General features: G+C 56.7%; 1 protein-coding gene across 1 annotated transcript; it reads right to left on the bottom strand.

Moving 5' to 3' along the window:
• Window positions 1-289: 289 nt before the first annotated feature.
• Window positions 290-17,285, bottom strand: HSD11B2 (hydroxysteroid 11-beta dehydrogenase 2). The gene is made up of 5 exons (XM_069026944.1): window positions 16,969-17,285; window positions 2,825-3,037; window positions 2,367-2,552; window positions 1,629-1,766; window positions 290-1,160 (listed from the first exon to the last, which is right to left on the bottom strand). Exons 1-5 carry the CDS (start codon window positions 17,261-17,263, stop codon window positions 799-801), a joined length of 1,194 nt encoding a protein of 397 aa, XP_068883045.1. The 5' UTR covers window positions 17,264-17,285; the 3' UTR covers window positions 290-798.
• Between the last annotated feature and the right edge of the window lie 1,785 nt (window positions 17,286-19,070).

The raw sequence follows: 19,070 nt of genomic DNA, 5'->3' as shown, positions 1-19,070 counted from the left end.
GGCACTGTCACCGCTTCCATCCTTGCCCCAGCAGGGCCACAGAGTGGGAGCAAAGCAAAAGAAAGCCTTTGGAATAGGGTTGGGGAGGAGCAGGAAGTGGGCACAAATCCTTCCTGGCAGGCTGACCCCTTTTCTGGGAGTGCCTGTGGCACCTGCTGCTGCATGCGAGGTTCCTGCCACAGTGCTTGGCGTGGTGCCAGCCATGACCCACCTTAGCTCTGCCCGCAGGCTGGGCATCCCTGAGCAGCATTGCAGCGCTGCACTGCAGAAGGAGAGAGCCAGAACCTGCTGGAATATCAAGAATGGATTTATTTAAAAAGTGACAATCACGTAGTTCATCTCATGAAGAGCTCTGCGGCACTGGCAGCCTATCTTGGCCCCTGCACTCGTCAGGAGCACGTGGAGTGTGTAATGAATGGCAGGGAGGCAGCGGCCACAGGGTCCCAGCCCTGACCCAGCCAAGAGGGGATAAAGACAAACAGCTCTGAGAGCAGTAAGGAAGGTGGTGGGTAGCTGAGGAGGTACATCCCAGCCTGTGGTGCAGAGCTGCTGAGTCAGGCAGGGATGGGCCTCTTGGGGGGTGCACGGTTAGAAAAAATACAAAACCAAGGTCTCTAGAAAATGTTGATTCTTGCACAATAGAAAATAGATCTACCTGATTTTGGAAAGAAATTTGGTTTTTAACGTCTAGTGCTGATTGTTCCCCCACAGTGCAGGAGGGCAGTGCCTTTGGCTGTGCACGCGCTCAGGGGCTGGTGTGCCTGGAAATCCTGGGAGAAGGCCCCGTGCAGGCCGAGGTCAGGCCTTCTTCGCGTCGTCATGGTGCTCTCGCTGCAGTGCTCGGGGCAGCTTGGGGTTGATGAAGAATCCTTTCAAGAACAAGTCTCGGACAAAATAGGGCAGGTAGCGGTGTATGAAATACATGATCCCAAGGCCCTGCCCTGGGTAGTAGCGCACGGCTGGATTGGCAGCCAGAAGCCCATCTGTGATGCTGTTCACCACTGCACTGAGGTCCTCCACTGCCACCTTCATGAACTGGATGAACTGCTGGTTGATCTCCTCCACATAGTCCTCACCATAGGCCTGCAGCAGCTCCTGGGGCAGACTGGCCAACAGCTGCTGCTTCTGCAGGTTCCAGAAGGCAGGGTCACACGTCGTCCCTGCAAGGACACAGTCCCTATGAGCTGTGTGGGCCCTCCACTCCAGGCCCCTGCCATGGGTGCCAGCAGCCCCAGTAACCTCCCAGCCTCACAGGAATGTCCTGCTGCAACCCTGGCAAAGATTGATGAGGGTAGCACCGTAGTGGCTCTTGGTAGCCTGGCACTGGATCAGGGGTCTTGGACCCTGCCTGCAGTGGGGATGCCGCTTTCATAAATGTGACTGAGCTGCTTTGACCAGCCCTGGTGGTATGGGATCTGCTGGCAGGACCTGATCCTGACCCTGTTTCCGATTCACCAGAGCCCAATGGCCACAGGATAGCCACTGTCCCCAGGGAGGTGGCTGGAGATGCTCAGAAGCTGCATGCTTCCACCACCAACTACTCATCCCATTGCTTCATCTTCTGCCTCCCTGGGATACCTGGCCTTTGCCCACGGGCACAGGCAGGGAGCAGGCACTGATCCTCTTACCTGTTTTGTAGTAGCCAGGCAGGATGAGGCTGACTTTGACGCCCCAGGGTTGGAGCTCGCTGCGGAAGGTGTCCATGAGCAGGCTGAGGGCTGCCTTCGAGGCCCCGTAGGCTGCCAGGCAGGGGAAGGGCATGTCACCTGGCACGAGTGAAAGAATGAGTGAGCCAGTGCTCCAGCAGGGACGGAGGGGAGCAGGTGGGGGGGAAGGGGCAGGGCTTGTGTAGGGCTGTGTTCCTGGCCCCTGCTCGGGGAAATGGCTTAGGGTTTGCTTTGCTGAGAAAACAACTGAAATTAGCTTCAATTTAATGTTTTAAGGAGGGGGAAAAAAAGTGGTGAGGGAAGAGGAAATTGATTTTGCCTCCCTGTCCAGCTAAAGTTTGGGATTGTCACCCCTGATGGAGGATTAATCTGTTTTAATGGGCAAAAAAAAAGGCCGGGGAGAGGAAGCTGGTTTTCCCACCCTGGCCAGGGCTGTCATCCCCAGTGGAGGCACATGGCAGCTGGGCTTGAGTTGCCCATGCTGCCTGTGCCCAGGTCCCCAGCCCCCATATCTCCCCATGTCTTGGTGGCTGCTGTGGGGTTCAGCAATGCTGCCAGCTCATCCTAGAGTACCTGCTGCCAGTTGGCTGGGAAAATTGGAGTGCCTGGGGGGTGGGAACTGCACCACACCAGGGGGATGCTCAAGCTGTGCCTGGGCTGAGGGTGCCAGGGGTGCCATGCTGGAGGGAAGCTGCTCACCTGCAGGGCTGCTCACAGTGACGATGCGGCCGCCAGCAGAGCGGAGCAGGGGCAGCAGCCCCTTGGTGAGCTCCAGGGAGCCAAAGAAGTTCACCTCCATGCAGGTGCGGAACTTGCCCAGCGGCGAGAGCTCAGCATCAGCGATGGTGTCATTGAAGCCAGCGTTGTTCACCAGGCCCCAGAGTCCTGTGGGGATGGGGTGCTTGAAAAGGTGACCTAAATGGGGATCCCCCACCCTGGGATTCCCAGCTGCTCCCCAGGCTGATGGGGGTCCTGCAAGGGAATTGTGGGGTGCTCCAGGACAAGAAGAGAGCTTAGGAAAGGCTGTTGGTGCAGGTGCCCTCAGGGAGGCAGCCCCCTGTGGGGGCACATGGAGGCTTGGCACTGCCATGCTGGCTGCAGGCTGAGGTCCCAAGGAGCTCTGTGGGGTCCCTGGGGGTGCCAAAGGCTCCTCATACCTGTGCTGTTGGTGTGGGCCTGGATGTGCTGCAGGACCCGCTGGATGTCGTCTGTCTTGGTCAGGTCCATCTGCAGCAGCGTCAGCCTCGGCGAGCAGCTCCGGCGCAGCTCCTGGGCACCGGGACTCTGCAGGTCCAGCACGCTGGCAAACACCCGAAAGCCCATGATGTCCAAGTGCCGGGCTGTTGCCTGCCCAAAGCCCGAGTCACATCCTGAAAGAGACACGAAGAGCCTTGCAGTGGCCAGTGACAGTCATTGTCTGTCCCCAGCCCTCAAAGACGTCCTAGCTCTGCCTCTCCGTAACCCCAGGAACCAAACAACCACCCCCAACATCAGTTTCCCTTCCCTGAGGACCACCTTGGCTCTGCACCCTGCTGTAGCTCCTGACTCACCAGGACGTGCCCTTGCCCCGGGGCATTCGTAGGTCACGGAACTGCTGTTTTCTCTCCCTTGCGGGAGGAAGAAAACACTCCCTTTATCTACAACTCCGTCGCCCCGAGCGCCTCCCTGATTTAAGGTGCAGGTAAATCCGCAGGCACCAGCAATGCACCAGAACAGCCCAGAGCCCTGCAGCGATGCAGGGCCATCAAGCCTCAAAATAGCCCCTGTAAGCTCCATCAAGCACCATTCAGAGCTGGCGAAAGGCTCCGTGGGAGACTTTTGCCGAATGCTTTTCGCCTCCCAGAAGCAGCAGCCAAGAGGCAGAGCACCCCTTCGTCTGGCTGGGGCATGAGGGTGTTAAAAAGGGTGAGGGGAAAAAGGATTCTGATCTGCTCTTGCTACCCTACATCCTTCGAGGGAGCATCCAAACGGGATGGGGCACTCAGGAGAGTACTGGTGCTGCATAGCCGGTCCCAGCCTCATCTCTTCCATCTCGGCTCAAACAAGGGCACCACACATGACACTGTCACCCGCAAAGCCACCACCTGGGTGGCTGGGGGACAGCCCGGGCGGGAGCTGGCTGTTGCAGAGCGGTGACAAGGCCAGTGGCCAGGGTGGAGCGGCCGGGATACAAACAAACAGCAGCAGCAAGGTACAGGCTGTTCCCGGGGCCGATGGCAGTGCTGATAGCTCAGGGAGTCCGTGCCACAACCGCTGCCCAGTCACATTAACCATTAACAGGGGAGCACTGCAGGGGCAGCCCCATGGCCCTGCACTCTCCTACCCAGCACCTTTGGGTGCTCCTGACGACATCCCTGAAAACGGACCCTGCGTGGCACCTGGAGCCACACAGGGATGGACACAACACGGTCACTCCCAGGGCAGAGATTCCAGTACCCCTCCATCAGCCTTGTGGTGAGGGCAGCAGGGACTGGCTGCCTCACTCTTCCGTACCCTCAGGCTGGGATCGGGCACTTACAGCTCTTGGGGTGCCAGCTAAGCCGTCAGCTCAGTGTCTCTGTCCCAGTCCCCAGCTCAGTTTTACTTTATTGCTGCGTCAGAAACCTATAATTAAACGCCTGGCCAGAGGCCAGAGTGATAACACAGCCCGAAGGTGCTCAGCTGGCAGGAAGGGGCTGCAGGGACTGCCCTTTCCCACACAACACCCAACACCCATCATGGATGTGTGCCAGGCTGGCTCAGCATCACCCCTGCATTATCCCTGGCATTGCCCCAGCATCACCCCCAGCATCCCGGTCCACAGGGCATGCTGAAGGTGCTGCCGGCACAGCATATCCACCTCTCCACTCCTCAGGAACAGTGCATGCTGCCAGCCGACAAACAGATAACATGCATTTCACCTTTCCGAGCAGTGCAGGAGAAAACTGCAATAAAGATAAGCTTTAAAAACAAAAGTGCTCGTGGCCACAGCCTCACCATAACGCAGCTGATGGAAGGGTTACCTGCGCTGCTCCCATGCAGCCCGCAAGACAAGCTTCCAGTCCAAACGCGAAGCTTCCTATCACCACATAACTCTCAAAACCTCAGGAGAATCCCAAAAAACTGAGAGAAACAGGTTTGCTGGCTTCTTATGGGCAAGTCTGGCAAGGAGGAAGCAAACACGACCATGTGCTGTCCAAGTCAGGCAGGGTTTATTTTGCCTTAGAGGAGCAGGGCAGTCAGAGGGTTTGTTTCGGAAGTTCTAATTTATTCACACACATACCAAAAAAAAACTCCTGGGAGGCTGGCGGGAGGCCCAGGGCCAGGAGGGCGAGGATGCTCTGGTGTTATTTAAGGTCTCCGCCGCTGCTCAGCTTCCCATCCGCTGTGCTCAGGCATGGCCAAGAGTGCAGGGAGGGACAATGAACCCCCTGGGCCCATAACACGTGGTCTCAAAGCATGGCAGCTTGCCCAGGGCCATGTTCACTCCCCATGGCCACCAGCACATGAGCTGCTGGCCATGCCAGAGCTGGCTCAGGAGCCATTGCCGCTGGCTCAGCCCCACCGGGAGTGCTGGAGCCGTCCAGTCTGTGCGGCCCCGGCAAGGCTGGCGCTGGGCTCACCGCCCTCCCAGGATGCTGCATCACGAGGAGATGCCGGCGCCAGTTCCCCCCGCCCCAGCTCCCAGCTTGCCAACTGGTTTCACAGTCATGCTGGAGGGAGGGACGTGGTCAGACCAAGCACAGGAGAAGCCCGGCATAGGGAGTGCAGAAGAGGAGAGCACATACCTTGAAGCCCCCCATTGCATCCCCATGGGCTCTGGGCCAGCAGAATGAGGTTTTTGCTGCAGCAGGAGCAGAGCAAAGCCTGAGTCCAGGTTGCAAAATCCAGCAGCCCTCCGCAAGCTCAGCAAGCCGGGACAAACTCCTGCACCAGGGGCGGACAGTCTTTTGCCAGAGGAGTGGGTCAGCAGCAATTCCTGAGGACTTTGCAGAAGCTCCAGGCACTTCAGCGGCTCCCTCAGGAGTGCGAGATGCAAGCCTCCACTAGAATTTTGGCATGACAAGCCCCAGCTTTACTTATCTTGAGCAAGCAAAAAGGTCTGGCCTCCAGCATCGTCATAAGGAGTGCCCTCCTGTCCACTCAGGGAGGGCAAAGAGGACTGACCCCAAAGCATCTTGCATCCACTGCCCAGAGTTGCTCCGTACCAGTGACAGCAGAGCCACCGCCGGGGCTGAGCTGTGCCAGTTGGGCAGCTCCCAGCCAGCCTGCACCACTTGTGCTTCCTCGCTGCTAGGAGCCGGCTGAAGCTGCAGTCCTGGTTTGGTGTGGACACATTTCTTTCAGGTGAGTCAAGCATGACACGCTCTGACATTTTGCTGTCTCAGGTATTCACCCTGCTCCTGCACTAGCACCAAGGCCACCACACACAGACGTGCTCCAAATTAGCTCTTCAGTTTGCTGATTGGAGCAGAGAGGGTCAATAACATGGGTATGGCCCAAGAGCTGCTGAACCACAACCATGCACCTGCCCCTGCCCCCACTGCTGGCATGGTACGTGATGGAGGGCTGGTGGCACAGGTCCACGGTGCTCACCCCAACACAACCTAGGAGTGGCTTCCCTTCCCAAGCTGCGAACTGAGAATTCTCATCCATGGGCTGTGAGCTGTGCAACCTCATTCCGGAGCTGGGGAACTGCAAGCGGGGCATCTTAATCCCTGAGCTACAAGCCAAGCATCTTCATCCCTGAGCCATGAGCTGTGAATCCTCATCCGTGAACCACAAGATGTGCATCCTCATGACCTCTGCATCCTCATCCTTGAACCATGCACAGCAGGTGAGGACCAGTGCAAAACCTCAGCAGTGAGAAGCACAGCTTGGCTGAAGAATTCCCATGTGGCCGCAAAACTGCCCAGAGCCTGGTGGGTACAGTGACAGCTCCCTGGAGCTGGCCCCTCCACAGCCACTCCAGCTGAGGACGCTGGTGTGGAAGCTGAAGAGGGGTTGCCCCAGGGCTGAGCATGGACCAGCTCTCCCACCAGGGTCACCCTAGCAGCATGGTCAGCCCTAGGGGCTGCTCTCCAGGTACCCGGAGGCATCCCTTGAGGATGCTCCATCTTCCACTGACTGGGAGCTTGCTAGCTGAGTTGGGCACTTAGAAGGGCATCACCCCCTCCTCAGCTCTGCAGGCCATTGCCTGGGTGCCCCCTGCTGCTCCCCAAATCCCAGGACATCAATTCCACCTCCCCACAGAGGGCTGTGTCCCACCACCCTGTCTGAGAGGCCTTGTCAAGACGGAGCTGTCACCAGGCTCAAGGACACCATCAACTGGGGGGGAGCTGGGGCACCAAGGCCGAATGGATTAACATGCTGAGCCACTTGTTTCCATAGGCTCAAGCTCAAACCCTGCCTGGGATGCCAAGCTAAACATGGCCTTTGGCTCGGACAGGATTCACTGCCACCTTGGATCCAGCTTCTCCAGGCATGGGATGGGATTTAGTCGGGCAGCACCAAGGGAGGTTCAGCTGGGTCCCTGAGCAGGCACTGATCCCAACTCAGCTGTTCTTTTCAGCTCCATCCTGGGAGTGTGGGCACCTCGTGGATGTGAAAGCACAGGACAAGGTGGCACTGAGGGGGGATGGTGCCATCAGAGGGGATGGCCGTCCCCTAAACGAACTCGGGGAGGGGGTCCTTGCGCAGTGCAGGTCCAGGCGGGATAAAATGCCCAGCAAAATCCCACGTGGGCAGGACAAGGCCCTGTGGCCGACACCTTCCAGATGCTGCACACGTTTGGAGCCAGGAGTGATAAAGGGGTGATGTCAGCCCTGGACAAGAGGGAACAAATTCTTGGCAGCTCACAGGAGAGGGAGGGGAAGGCAGGAGCACCTGTCCTCACAGCAGCTGGGCTGCCACAGCCACTCACCAGCCCCGGCCTCCCCAGCTGGGCATCAGCCACTGTCTGCTCACACCTGAGGTACTGCTGGGGGAGTGGGGCCAGGAAGGGGCACCAACAGCCCCCAACCCATCGTAGCCAGTGCCATCACTGTCCACAGGAAACACCGCCCCCAGCCAGTGGCTTGCATGGCATTCCATGTCTCCACTCCCCATGGAAGCAGCCCTCATACCCAGGCACAGGCAGATGGAGCTGGGGTGGCAGCAGCCCCAGTGATGCTGCTGCTGGTCCCCAGCAGGGGGGTTCAGGAAGCCACAAGCCTAATTAAATAAAATTAAAGCCAGAAGATGCCTTTGAGGATGACCCAAATCCCATCCCCAAATCCCTAATGAGTGGATAATGCAGGAGCCCCCCACCCAAGCAGCCTGAGTGGACATCCCTGCAAAGCCTCAGCCTCCTTCCTGAGCAGGACCTGAGCCAAGCGGGGCACACACTGCCCCTGCTCCCCTAGGATCCCCTCCTGCATGGCACAGTCGGCACAGGCAGTTGGAGGTAGATTGCTGATGGTTCCCATAGCCCAGGATAGCCACATCCCTCCAACAGGTCCTGTGGGTCAGAGCAGGGGTCAGATAAACTCTCAGCCCCACAAGGAGACCCATGACAGAAGGCAGAGCTGGGAATGCCTATGGCAGGGGGTACATGGGTGACCTACCCCTCCCTGTGCCGGGGACAATAGCCAGATGGTATGAATTACAGTGGATTAGCTAAGTGTTCCTGGAGCCTCACAGCCATCACCTCCACCCGGGAAGTTATCTCCCACTTAACAAAGAGAAGGGGCAAAATCTGATTTTCTGCCTAGACAACCAGCGGCAACCAGGCAGAGATGACGAGGAGCCCCGAGGCCAGTGTGGATGCACCCACAGCTTCTGGATGAAAGCCCATTTCTCAGGAGCTTTACTGGTGCATCCGTATTGGGGACCTGATAGCACAAAAGCAGCTGGGCAATAAAAAGTGTCAGAGGCCACAGCCCTCCCCATCACTGTCACTAAAAGCCATCCAGACGCCATATCCCCCACCAAAGCTTCGAGCAGCAGATGCTGCTTGCAACCAGTGGGGCTAATGAAGGCAGAATCTTGTTAGTGCCCTGGGGCAGCAGGACAGGAATGAGCCCAGCTGCCTCCCCCTATGCAAGGCCAGTGCCTGGTGAGATGCTCAAAGAAGTCGGCATCCAGGAATTAACCCAACCCTGGCATGGCAGTGATGCTGCTGCCAGTGAGCAGCGACCGTGTGCTCACGAGCTGACGGGGGGGAGGAAGTGCCACCTCCAGCATCACTGCGACACTTCGCAGAAAGAGAGCACAGGAATTTCCTAGAAGCAGCCGCTCACCGCAGCCCGGGGCTGGATGGCATCTTCCGGCAGCTGCTGTCTCCACCGAGTGGAGATCCTCTCCCCAAGAGGAGTGGTGAGACTCTCACAGTCAAGAATTTGAGCTTTCAGCAAGCAGGGATGAGCGAGAGAAGACAGCAGCACAGACATCCACCTGGCACAGGCTGTACATCAGAGCTAGTCTGGGATGGATGGATGGATGTCCCTCTGAGAAGAGGAAGTTGTGAGGTGCTGTGGCAATAGCCGGGTTAATAATCACCTTCAGAGGGAACACAGTGAACTGGGAACATGGAGCCGACAAGCCTCGACAGCCATGCATCAGGAAGAGCTGTCGCTGGGAGGAACACCCGTGGCCCAGGGACAGCTCAACCAGATCAGTACCAATGGCAAGCAACTGCTAACACATCCACCTGGGCTCTTGGAGAGGCTGGGTAGGAACCAGGCTGGGAAGCCAGAAAGCTCCACCAGCTGTGTCTGGAATGTGACACTGAAGATGATCCTGGGGAATAAGGTGGTGGCAATAAAACCATGGCTGGGGCACCTGCTGGTGGGCACCTCTGGTCTGCAAATGGGCTCTCCAGGGACTCCTAGCAGGCTGGAGAACCACCAGCCGAGCCCCATTTCCATCCCTCCTGTGTGCTAACAAGCAAAGAGAGGCATCAGGTCACGTCTAAGGTCTGCTACAGGCAGGGCTAATCCATCCAGACCAGCTCTTCTACATGGACCACCCTGAGCCATCACCACCCAGAGAGATCTCCAGGAAGATGTTTCTAGCCAGGACAACAAAGCACCACAGCCATGGCATGACCAGGAGAACCTCTAGCCATGTGGTGAAACCATGGGAGAGGCCCTGAAGTATCACCCAGATAGCACTGTGGGAAAGTCACAGGTGATGCCAGCAGGGACAAAGCCATGCTGGGAACAGTGCTGACCAAAGCAACAGCTTCAGAGCAAGCCCAGGAAGCTGTTAGGCATCTCAGAGACTGCAGCACCACAATAAGGCTGTGGCAGTTCCAATGGAGCTCTACCAGTTCAGGGATATTTTGGTGATGAGATTCTACTTTGCTTGTAAGGTGCCATCTCATCACTCTTCATGTCACAGGAGTAAACTTCCCCCACATGCCACAGTCCCAAGCAAGCAGAAAAAGTGGTGCAAGCCCTGCCCATTCCCACATCATGATGGTCTCTACAGCTGCACCAACTATTTTCTTTTGCAGCTTCCAGGTCCATGTGAAGATGGGGACATTTTTTTTTTTTTTTAGAAACAGAGCAAAACACTTGAGCAAACACCAACTGAGCTTCTGCCAAGACAGCTTTTGAAATACACTGAGCTGTTTAAGCCCCCAGGCTCAGAGCTATGCCTCATGATGACCTCAAGCCACACCAGCCCTTTCCATACACAGTTCAAGTTGTTCCCTCCTCACTCTTCACCTGCAGCTCTCACCAGCTCTTCAGAGTAAGAGTCTGAGTATCATAAGACTACTTTGGTGCATTTTCCCCAAAATACATGAAGGTGGCCCTCCAGGCTGATGTGCTTGGGCATAGTTGTGCTGACCCAGGCAAGGCCAGGGCAGCATCCACACATGCCCTTCAGCTTAGGCAGAGCCCAGCAAAACAGCTGAAAGAGGGGGATAGAATTCATCCTGGGATGGCTGCACACCCCAGGTTGGAACTTATCCCCACCTGGTAACCAGGACCCTAGAGAGGAACAAAGATTGGTCACAGTGGGTACTCAGAGCAAGGTGAGGCCCTGGTAACCCAGAGAAGCTGTCCTGTCCCTGGAAGTGTTCAAGGCCAGGTTGGATATGGCTTGGAGCAACCTGGTGTAGTAGAATGTGTTCATGCCCAAAGCAGGGGGGTTGGAACAAGACGGTCTTTAAAGTCTTTTCCAACCCAAACCATTCGGAGCTTCTATGATTCTGAGAGGCCAGACATTCAAAGTTGCCACAGAAGATATCAGGGCAGGTATCTGAGCTTTCCAGCCCATCCCTTCTCTCCGTTCCTAGCCTGCCTGGGAGTCACTCGCCATCTGGCTCCACAGGGTCAACCACCCAGCAAGAGGAAGCGCCACCGCAAATCCTGTAAAGCCAAAAACTGCTTTTCAAGATTACAGCCTTAGAGCCAGCAAATCCCAGGACAGCACCATGTGTGACAGGGAAGCCAGCTCCCGAGGGAAGCTGATAAAGCTCAGGGGCTGGCAGCTCTCCAGGGGAGAAGGAAGCAGAAGTGATACGTTGCTCATGCAGGCACATACAAGCTGAGACAGAAGAACGGGAGATAGTGAAGGGGAGCAGGGAAGGAGATAATAGACACATAGTGGGGAGGTTAAAAATAAAAGGTCCTAAACTATACCTGTAGCAACACTGACAGTATGAGGGCAATTTTTCCATCTCATCAAAGAAAATTTGGGCATTTTCCACCTTATCACAGAACAGTTTAGGTTGGAAGGGACATTAAAGGTTATCCAGTTCCAACACCTCTGCCATGGGCAGGGACAGCTTCCAGTAGCCCAGATTGCTCCAAGCCCCATCCAGCATGGCCTTGAAGGCTCCACAGCAGTATCTCAGATCTGAGATGACAGGAGGCACATCAGGAGGTGAAGAGGTGTAAAAGCCCTGCAGCCTTTCCTCATGGGAAATAAAACCCTTCCAGCTGGAGTTTTAGACCAGCCCTGAAAAAAGACTATAGGGAGAAGGCAAATGGCTGCCCAGATTTGGTGGAAAGACCTTGAAGAACCCCCTCAAACAAAACCCTGGCTGGGCAAGTCCACCAACCCTGTGCTGTGCTCCAACTAGTAAAAGCAGCAACCAGCTCTTCTGTAACCAGATCCTGGCTTGAGGGAGCTAGACTCAACAGTGGGTAACCCAATCCCAGACCTCATTAAAAGTATGCTGCTCATTGGACTAGAGGGCAGCAACTGCCTACACTTCTCTCCTTCCGAAAGCATCCGTTCCCATCTGACAATCTCATTTCGGCAGGGAAGTCTTTGCTTTGTTGCTCTCATGTCCCTGCATAACCCCGAGGCTAATCAAGCCAGCTTGGGTTTCTCTACCAACTCCAGTCTCCCACAGTATGAAACCTCAATGCGTTTTTCCTCCTAATTAGCTGTGCTCATCATTTTTGGTTAACGGTGCTAAAAACTCCCACCTCAACAGGTCTGTGTCATTTGTAGGCTTAAAAAGTGCTTATTTTATAGATAAGTGAGAAAAAGCCGAGCATATCTATCCACATGCCTGTGGTGAGCAGGGGTAGGTATCTATTTCTGAAGAAACCTCACGTGGGAAAGAAGAATCCTAAATCCATGGAGGGCTGCTGACAAAGTGGGGGGAGAGAGCTTCAGCCCAGCAGATAGAGGCAGAAAAAGCAGCTTTCCTGCTCTGTTCCCAAAAGCCAGCAGCAAACCGTAGAGTTAAATGTTGCATTTTTTTTCTTCAGGTATACCAGGAATTGCTTGTACACCAGGGCTGGAATTTGGGTGTTTGATTTTGGTCCTGTCCCACCCCTCAGCTTGGAGGCAGCAGCTGCCTCTGCTGTTAATTTTTAATAGATTCTGGAAAAATCAGAGCAATTTCAGGGAATAAGCTGATTTTCAGCCTTCACTTATAGAATGACAGAATGGTTTGGTTTGGCAGGGACCTGAAAGATCACCTAGTTCCAACCCCCTGCACTTAGGCTGGGGGAAGATCCCAGGTACCTCTGAGCTGGATCGCCGGCTCGAGAAGCAGAGCGAAAGTCACCTATGGAGAGCTGCAGCGCCTTTGCATAAAGCATTTCTCATGGCACGGCTGGTGGCAGGCTCAGCACCACACACGGGCTATGAGCACACCATGCAGGAGCTCTAGCCACACCGTGGTGCAGAGGTGCCCATCCCAGAGCCAACCCTGAAGCCTTGACCCTGACATTTCTCAGTCACCTTGTTTAGCTGGAAAATAGATCTAAGACAACATCAAAGTCCAGATGGGAGCAGTGCTGCTTTTTTACCACAGAAAGTGATTTACCTTCATGGCAGAAAGCAGGAGTCCCAACATCTGGATTGAATCACTCTGTCCTGCTGCAGCCAGCAGATGCTTCAACATCTGTGGAGTCCATGGGAAACACTGAAGCGCTGCAAGTTGCAAAGCCTCTGTTAACCTTGAATATGATCTGAAGCTCTGACCCATTTCAGATTGTTAATGGGGCATGCAATTGTAACAAGAGCACTTCACCAGGAAAACCACACTTCCCCTGCAGCCAGGAAGAAGAGAGGAGGACAGGGCAGGTTTGGGTCTGGGCAGCCTGACCTACAAACCAATTTTGTGCACAGAGATGATTTGTTGGAAGACAGACCAATCTGCGAGTGTTCCTGGCTTCATAGACTGCACCAAGTAATAGTAAGGGTACAAGAGACCTAAACTGCCTCTCTCAGGCAGCCATCCTGATGTTTGGGGTTATTGGAGAGCTAATTCAGGTACCACCATCACAGACAGAACAACAATTCACTATTTTCAACTTTTCATCCAAGCTGAAGCATATGAACCAATACCTTGTAGCACAACTCCTGTCCTCCCTCTGCTCTGGCAAAGCCCTGCAGGCAGGCAGACTCTATGGGCTGGTTTGCATTCGGTGCTTTCCAAGGATCTGCAGGAAATCGGGCAATTGGCTACTGTCCAAAGAACCACCCCACACGGTCACACATGGCAGAGCTACACAACAGCAAGAGGCTTGCACTTCCCAGCTGCTCAGTGGAGCCCTGGCATGCTCCTGGCCATCCCTCCACCACCTCCAGGCACCCACTGGTGTTGTATGGTTTGAATGGACTCACTGAATTCCACAGGCATCTGCTAAGACTATGGGGACCAAAGGATGGTCTAGGTTCATATCTAAACTGACCCAGTCAAAGCCCAACCTTGCACAAAGCACTGCCAGTCTGAATCTGGAGAGGCCAAGAAATGGCAGCTCATCACCTCCCTCCAAGACTGCTCTCACAGGTCATCACCCCTGCCCAGGCTCCAGAGGCTGGCCTGCTTTTTGTACCAATTCCCGATGGGAAGGAGTACAGGATATAACACCCCTCCTCTTTGCTCCCCCAGCTCTGAGGTGTCCAGTGGCCCTAAGAACACCCAGCAGTGCTGTTCCCATTTGGAAAGGGGGGTGGACACACAAACCAGCTGTTTGATGTTCAGAGCAAGCAGCTCCCAATGAGCCACTGGCACCACTGGCCCACAGGTGCCAACCAACAGCACCAACACCCCGGAGTGCCCTGTCACACACCCTGGTGAGGGATGCTGGGTATTGGCTGCCTTGCAGCTTCCCAGTGCTGGATCAGGCTCTGTTCAAGCAGCTGCCCATACCAACCCTGCCCACACCCCACAGACATGTTGGGGTACCTCTGGTTTTCCAAGTTTGGCCAAAGCCTGTGCCAGGTGTGGGCTCATCTTCAAGGCAAGGGCAGGCTCAGGACAGCAAACCAAGGGAGGCACAGAGATAGCTGCTGTCTCCCTCCCAGCCTGGGCCAAGCAACTGATCTCTGCTCCCCTCCTCATCCCCACCATCCTCCTGGGGCTGACCTCTCCCAGCCCCCGGCTGCACAGGAGGGCATTCTCCTCCTCCCTGAAAACAGCTGTGACATCCCTGAGGAAGACAGGATTAACACTTTCCTCACCCTCTGCCCCCAGCCAGGCTGCATCCACTGGAGCCATGCTCCTGGAGAAGCTGGACCATTGGGATGCAGAAAAAAAGCCTTAAGGTCACAGCCCCAGACAAACACAGCACTGCAGGGACTAGTGACCACTTACTTTGCTAGCCCAGGGGATTCATCATGGGAAAGCACAGCATTCCTTGCTCCCCTCTAGCAGCAGGCAGCTGCCCATCCCTGCTCCAGCCAAACCCCAGTCCCACGTGCAACAGCCAAAATGCAAACCTGCAACAGATGGGAAACGCCACAACTTTCCAGTCCCTGCTGCTACACAGGGTCAGCAGCTTTGCTCTGCAGCAGCTCTACAGCTGCTCTGCTATTTTCCCACTGAGCTGCACCGTTAGTTTTCCTTCAATCCTTCCCATTACTAGGTTTTATTTAGCCAGAGATGTCTAGACCAGCACATGGGGCTGGAGCATCACATGCAGAGCTCAACTTAGGGTTGTTCCCGGGGAGAGTGGGCAGCTGGAAGAGCTGAAACTCATCACCAGGGAGATAGAACAGCACTGCAGCCACCTTTCCTTGCTCCAGATAAGCATCACTGAAGCTGCTGCAGGAATAAGACAGCAGCCAAGATGTGCATACAAGGAAATGATGCCCAAAGATTTTCAGGCTGAGACCTGCACCACTCCATAGAGACAGGACTTTGTGCCATTTCTCAGTTGATCTGCAAGGTCCAGCACAACACACAGCATGGCAGAAGCTCTGTCCCCAGCCTCACACACCTTCACTGAGGCCCAGCATCCCCAGGCATCCAAGAGCATGCTGCTTGCTCTGCTGGGCTTTGCTTCCCATTGGCAAGAGGAGGAAGATCAGGCTGCATTTCTCCCAGAGCTGATCCTTCCCGCCTGCTCCCGCAGGAGACACAGGCAGCTACTCAATACCTAGTTGCCTGGAATTAATCCGTAAAAGAATCAGGCTAATTACTATGCAAATACTCAAGTGAGGGATGCCATCCACAGCAGAACAACCTTCACATCTGCCCCTTGGCAGGCACTTGCTGGAGCAGCAGTACGGAAACGCCGATCCCGCACCACGGGCTGCACCTCTAACCTGTAAAACCACAAAGTATTTACAGCCAAGAGCAAACACATCAGAGCTGCAGAGGTGCCACCTCAATGCACTGGGGCAAGAACACCTTGTTCCAGTCACTGACTCACTAATTATACAGGCAATGCCAGAGAGCCAGGGCTGCCAGAGCCGGTGTGCCACAGGGCACCTGTGAGCGCATGGCTGTCAGACATGTCCTCCCCAGGCAGCCCTGCCCTGCTGCAGCTTTGACCTTCACTCATTTGAATCATTCATTCATCCGCTGCCTTGCTCCTCTAATCTTCCTCCTCCAGAGGATTCCCTGCACTTCCCACTAGTGCCAAAGGACCCCTGGAAGGGGGACCCAGGTCTTGCCTTAATTTTCTAGGAAACAGGCAACTGCCTTCTCCAGCTTCAGAGCCTCCAAGCCCAGCCCAGACATTGCCACCAGGATGCAGGCTCCTGTCCTTGGGAGCATTGCCAAGGTCATGCCCACAAGTTTCCCTCCCCTCTGCATCCATGCGGAGCCAGCAGCACCTTCCAGGCACACCTGGAGCAAAAACCACCCCAGCTCCAGCACTTCCTCCTCACCTCTCTACTACATTGCCTCACAGCAAAGCACTGCTGAGCCTGGCTCTCATCCTCCACGAGGAAGGAGTGAAAACCATGTATATACCAAGATATTCTAAAGAGCTTCAGCCACCAAGGCAGAGCTGTGCAAAACTTGGGAGCACAGCACATTCCCTGAGGAGCAACCTTCCCCATGGAGGAGCTCTGGACCAGGCAGCCCAAAGAGGAGGCAGGCAGCAGCTGGGCAGCATTTCCCGAGGATACCCACACAGTGGAGGACCTTGTTGCCAGCAGCTCCCTGGATGGAGCTCTGGATGAAGCAGTGATGCTCAGCGCTGGGTAGCCAGCTCTGTTGTAGCCTCTGGAGATACTATGAGAATCTTTCCAAGAACAAGTACGGCTCCAGAGGGGAGGAAGGCAAGGGGAGGAGAGGGAAGCCCTTAGGCCAGCCGACGGGGTCCCAAGCCAGCACTCCGGCTCTGTCCCATTTTATCTCGGCACTTCCAGAGGAAGCAGCTCTCGGCATCGTTCTGCAACTAGTGGTCAACACTCGAGGGGGCATTGCAACTCCCTGCTTCGGGGGGCAGATACAGCCTGGCCGGTTCTGCTTGGACGTGGAAGAGGATGAGGGATGCGCTGGCAGCGGTGGTTGGTCCCCAGCGGGACCCCGCTGACAGCAGCGTCCCGGTGCCTGCGGGACGCCCCACTCCGCTCCCCGCCGAGCCCAGGCGGTGCCGTCGGGGCGTCGAGGCCGTGTCCCCGCACTCACCTGTGACAAGGACGGCTCTGCCCGCCACCGGCAGCAGCCCGCGGGGCGCCGCCCGCCACAGCAGCAGCCCGGCGGCGGCGGCGGCCAGGGCCAGCCCCAGGGGCAGCGGCAGCCAGGCGCGGCACAGGCTCTGCAGCGCGGCCAGCAGCGCCAGCGGCAGCACCAGCCCCCGGCCCAGCGGCGGCCCCAGCCCCCGGCCCGGCCCCGGCGCCCGCCGCGCCGCCCGCAGCGCCAGGCTGCCGGCCAGCGCCGCCCACAGCGCGCCGTGCGCCCAGCGCTCCAGCCCCGGCTCCATCCCGATCCCGGGCCCGGCACGGCCCCGCCGCTGCCACTCGCCCGCCCCGCCGCGCCCGTTTATACCCGCCCGGCGGGGGAGCGGGGCGGGGCGGGACCGGCCGCCGCCAATGGGAGCCGGGCGGGACGGGAGCGCCGGGCACCGGGAGCCGCGGGCACCGGCGCCGACATCGACACCGGCGGCCGGGGAGGGGGGAAGGCGGAGCACCTTGGTACCCACATCTCGGCACGGCTCCGCTCGGCGTGGCTTCGCGCGGTACTGCGCGGCACGGCTCGGGACATCGTGCTGCCTGGGTAGGCTCGGCTCGGCTCGGCTCGGCTCGGCTCGGCTCGGCTCGGCTCGGCTCGGCTCGGCTCCGCACGGCACGGTTTGGCTTGGCTCAGTCCTGCTCAGGAGATTGTGCTGCCTAGGTAGGCGCATTCAGTGTTGCTTAGTCTGGCATGGCTCAGCTCAGCTCGGGACATGATGCCACCCAAGTAGACACAGCTCAGCTCAGAACAGCTCAGGACACCACGCCACCTGAATATGCCCAGCTCAGCTCAGCATGGCTCAGGATGGCTCAGGACGTGATGCCACCCAGACAGGCACAGTTCAGCTCAGCACAGACCAGGACATGATGATGTGCCAGGCAGTCACAGTTCAGCTTGGCTTGGCTTGGCTCGGCTCAGCTCAGCTGAGCTCAGGACATTGTGCTACCTCAGTAGGCATGATTCGGCTCAGCTTGGCACGGCTCAGCATGGCTCAGTCTTGCTTAGGACATGATGCCACCCAGTTAAGGCACAACTCAGCTTGGCACAACTTGGCTTGGCCCAGGTCAGCTCAGCTGAGCCCTTCTCAGTATATTGTGGCACCTCAGTAGGCGTGATTCAGCTCGGCACAGCTCGGATTGGCTCAGCTTGGAACAAAGATAGGTGCAATTAATCTCAGCTCAGCTTGGTTCAGCACAGCTCAGGACAGCTTGGGGCACCCAGGTAGGCACAGCTCAGTTCAGCTTGGCTTAGCACAGCTTGGGATGTCATGCCAGGTACAGGACAGCTCAGCTCATCTTGGCACAGCTCAGGCCAAGATACCACCTAGGCAGGCACAGCTCCAGTCAACACACCTTGGCTTGGCTTGGCTCAGCATGTCTTGAGACATCATGCTACCTAAATAGGCAAGGCTTAACTCAGCAGAGCTTGGCGTAGCTCAGCATGACTCAGCTCAGCATGGCTTAGGACATCGTGCCACCTAGGTAGGCACAGCTCAGCTTGGCTCAGCTCAGCTCAGCTTGACACAGCTCAGCTCATCTCAGTGGTTCAGCTTGGTTCAGTGTGGCTTGAGATGTTGTGGCACCTCCGGCACAGCTCAGCTCAGCTTGGTTTGGCACAGCTTGGGACGTTGTGCCACCATGCAGGTAAGTACAGTTCAGCTCAGCTTGGTTCAACTCAGCTCAGCTCGGCTTGGTTTGGCCCAGCATGGCTTGGCTCAGTACCCGTCCAGACAGAGCTTCCTGGCAGGAAGTGGCATTGCATCCAAGGTGGCTTAGCAGGAGGGAGGTTGCCCAAGCCAGAGCCAGTGCCACCAGCACCCATGCCCTGCTGGGACAGGGGAAACACAGGGCATGGCCACCGCCAGGGCCACCCCTCGATCAGGTCTCCCTGCACAGGGTGGTGCCCTCAGACCCTGCTGGGGGAGCACTATATGGGCATTGGGCTGCCCAGGTACTGGTGCCTTGGCCAGCCACCAGTTCCTCAGTTTCTCAGTGCCCAGAGCAGGCAGGTGAGGTGGGAATCTCTCCCAGCTGCTCCCTGTGACTTGGGGCAATGAC

This window comes from Aphelocoma coerulescens, chromosome 11, assembly GCF_041296385.1.
Source record: "Aphelocoma coerulescens isolate FSJ_1873_10779 chromosome 11, UR_Acoe_1.0, whole genome shotgun sequence".
NCBI lineage: Eukaryota > Metazoa > Chordata > Aves > Passeriformes > Corvidae > Aphelocoma > Aphelocoma coerulescens.
The sequence above is the reverse complement of the archived record's forward strand: the minus strand, read 5'-3'. Positions and strand labels throughout refer to the sequence as shown.

Bases quoted from the DNA above. Each gene is read 5' to 3' on its own strand.
- HSD11B2 (XM_069026944.1), bottom strand. From the start codon at position 17,263: ATGGAGCCGGGGCTGGAGCGCTGGGCGCACGGCGCGCTGTGGGCGGCG. The intron at 2,553-2,824 runs GTATGAGGAGCC...CCATCCCCACAG, and splicing joins GGCCCACACCAACAGCACAG to GACTCTGGGGCCTGGTGAAC. The intron at 1,767-2,366 runs GTGAGCAGCTTC...CACTCGTGCCAG, and splicing joins CACTGTGAGCAGCCCTGCAG to GTGACATGCCCTTCCCCTGC.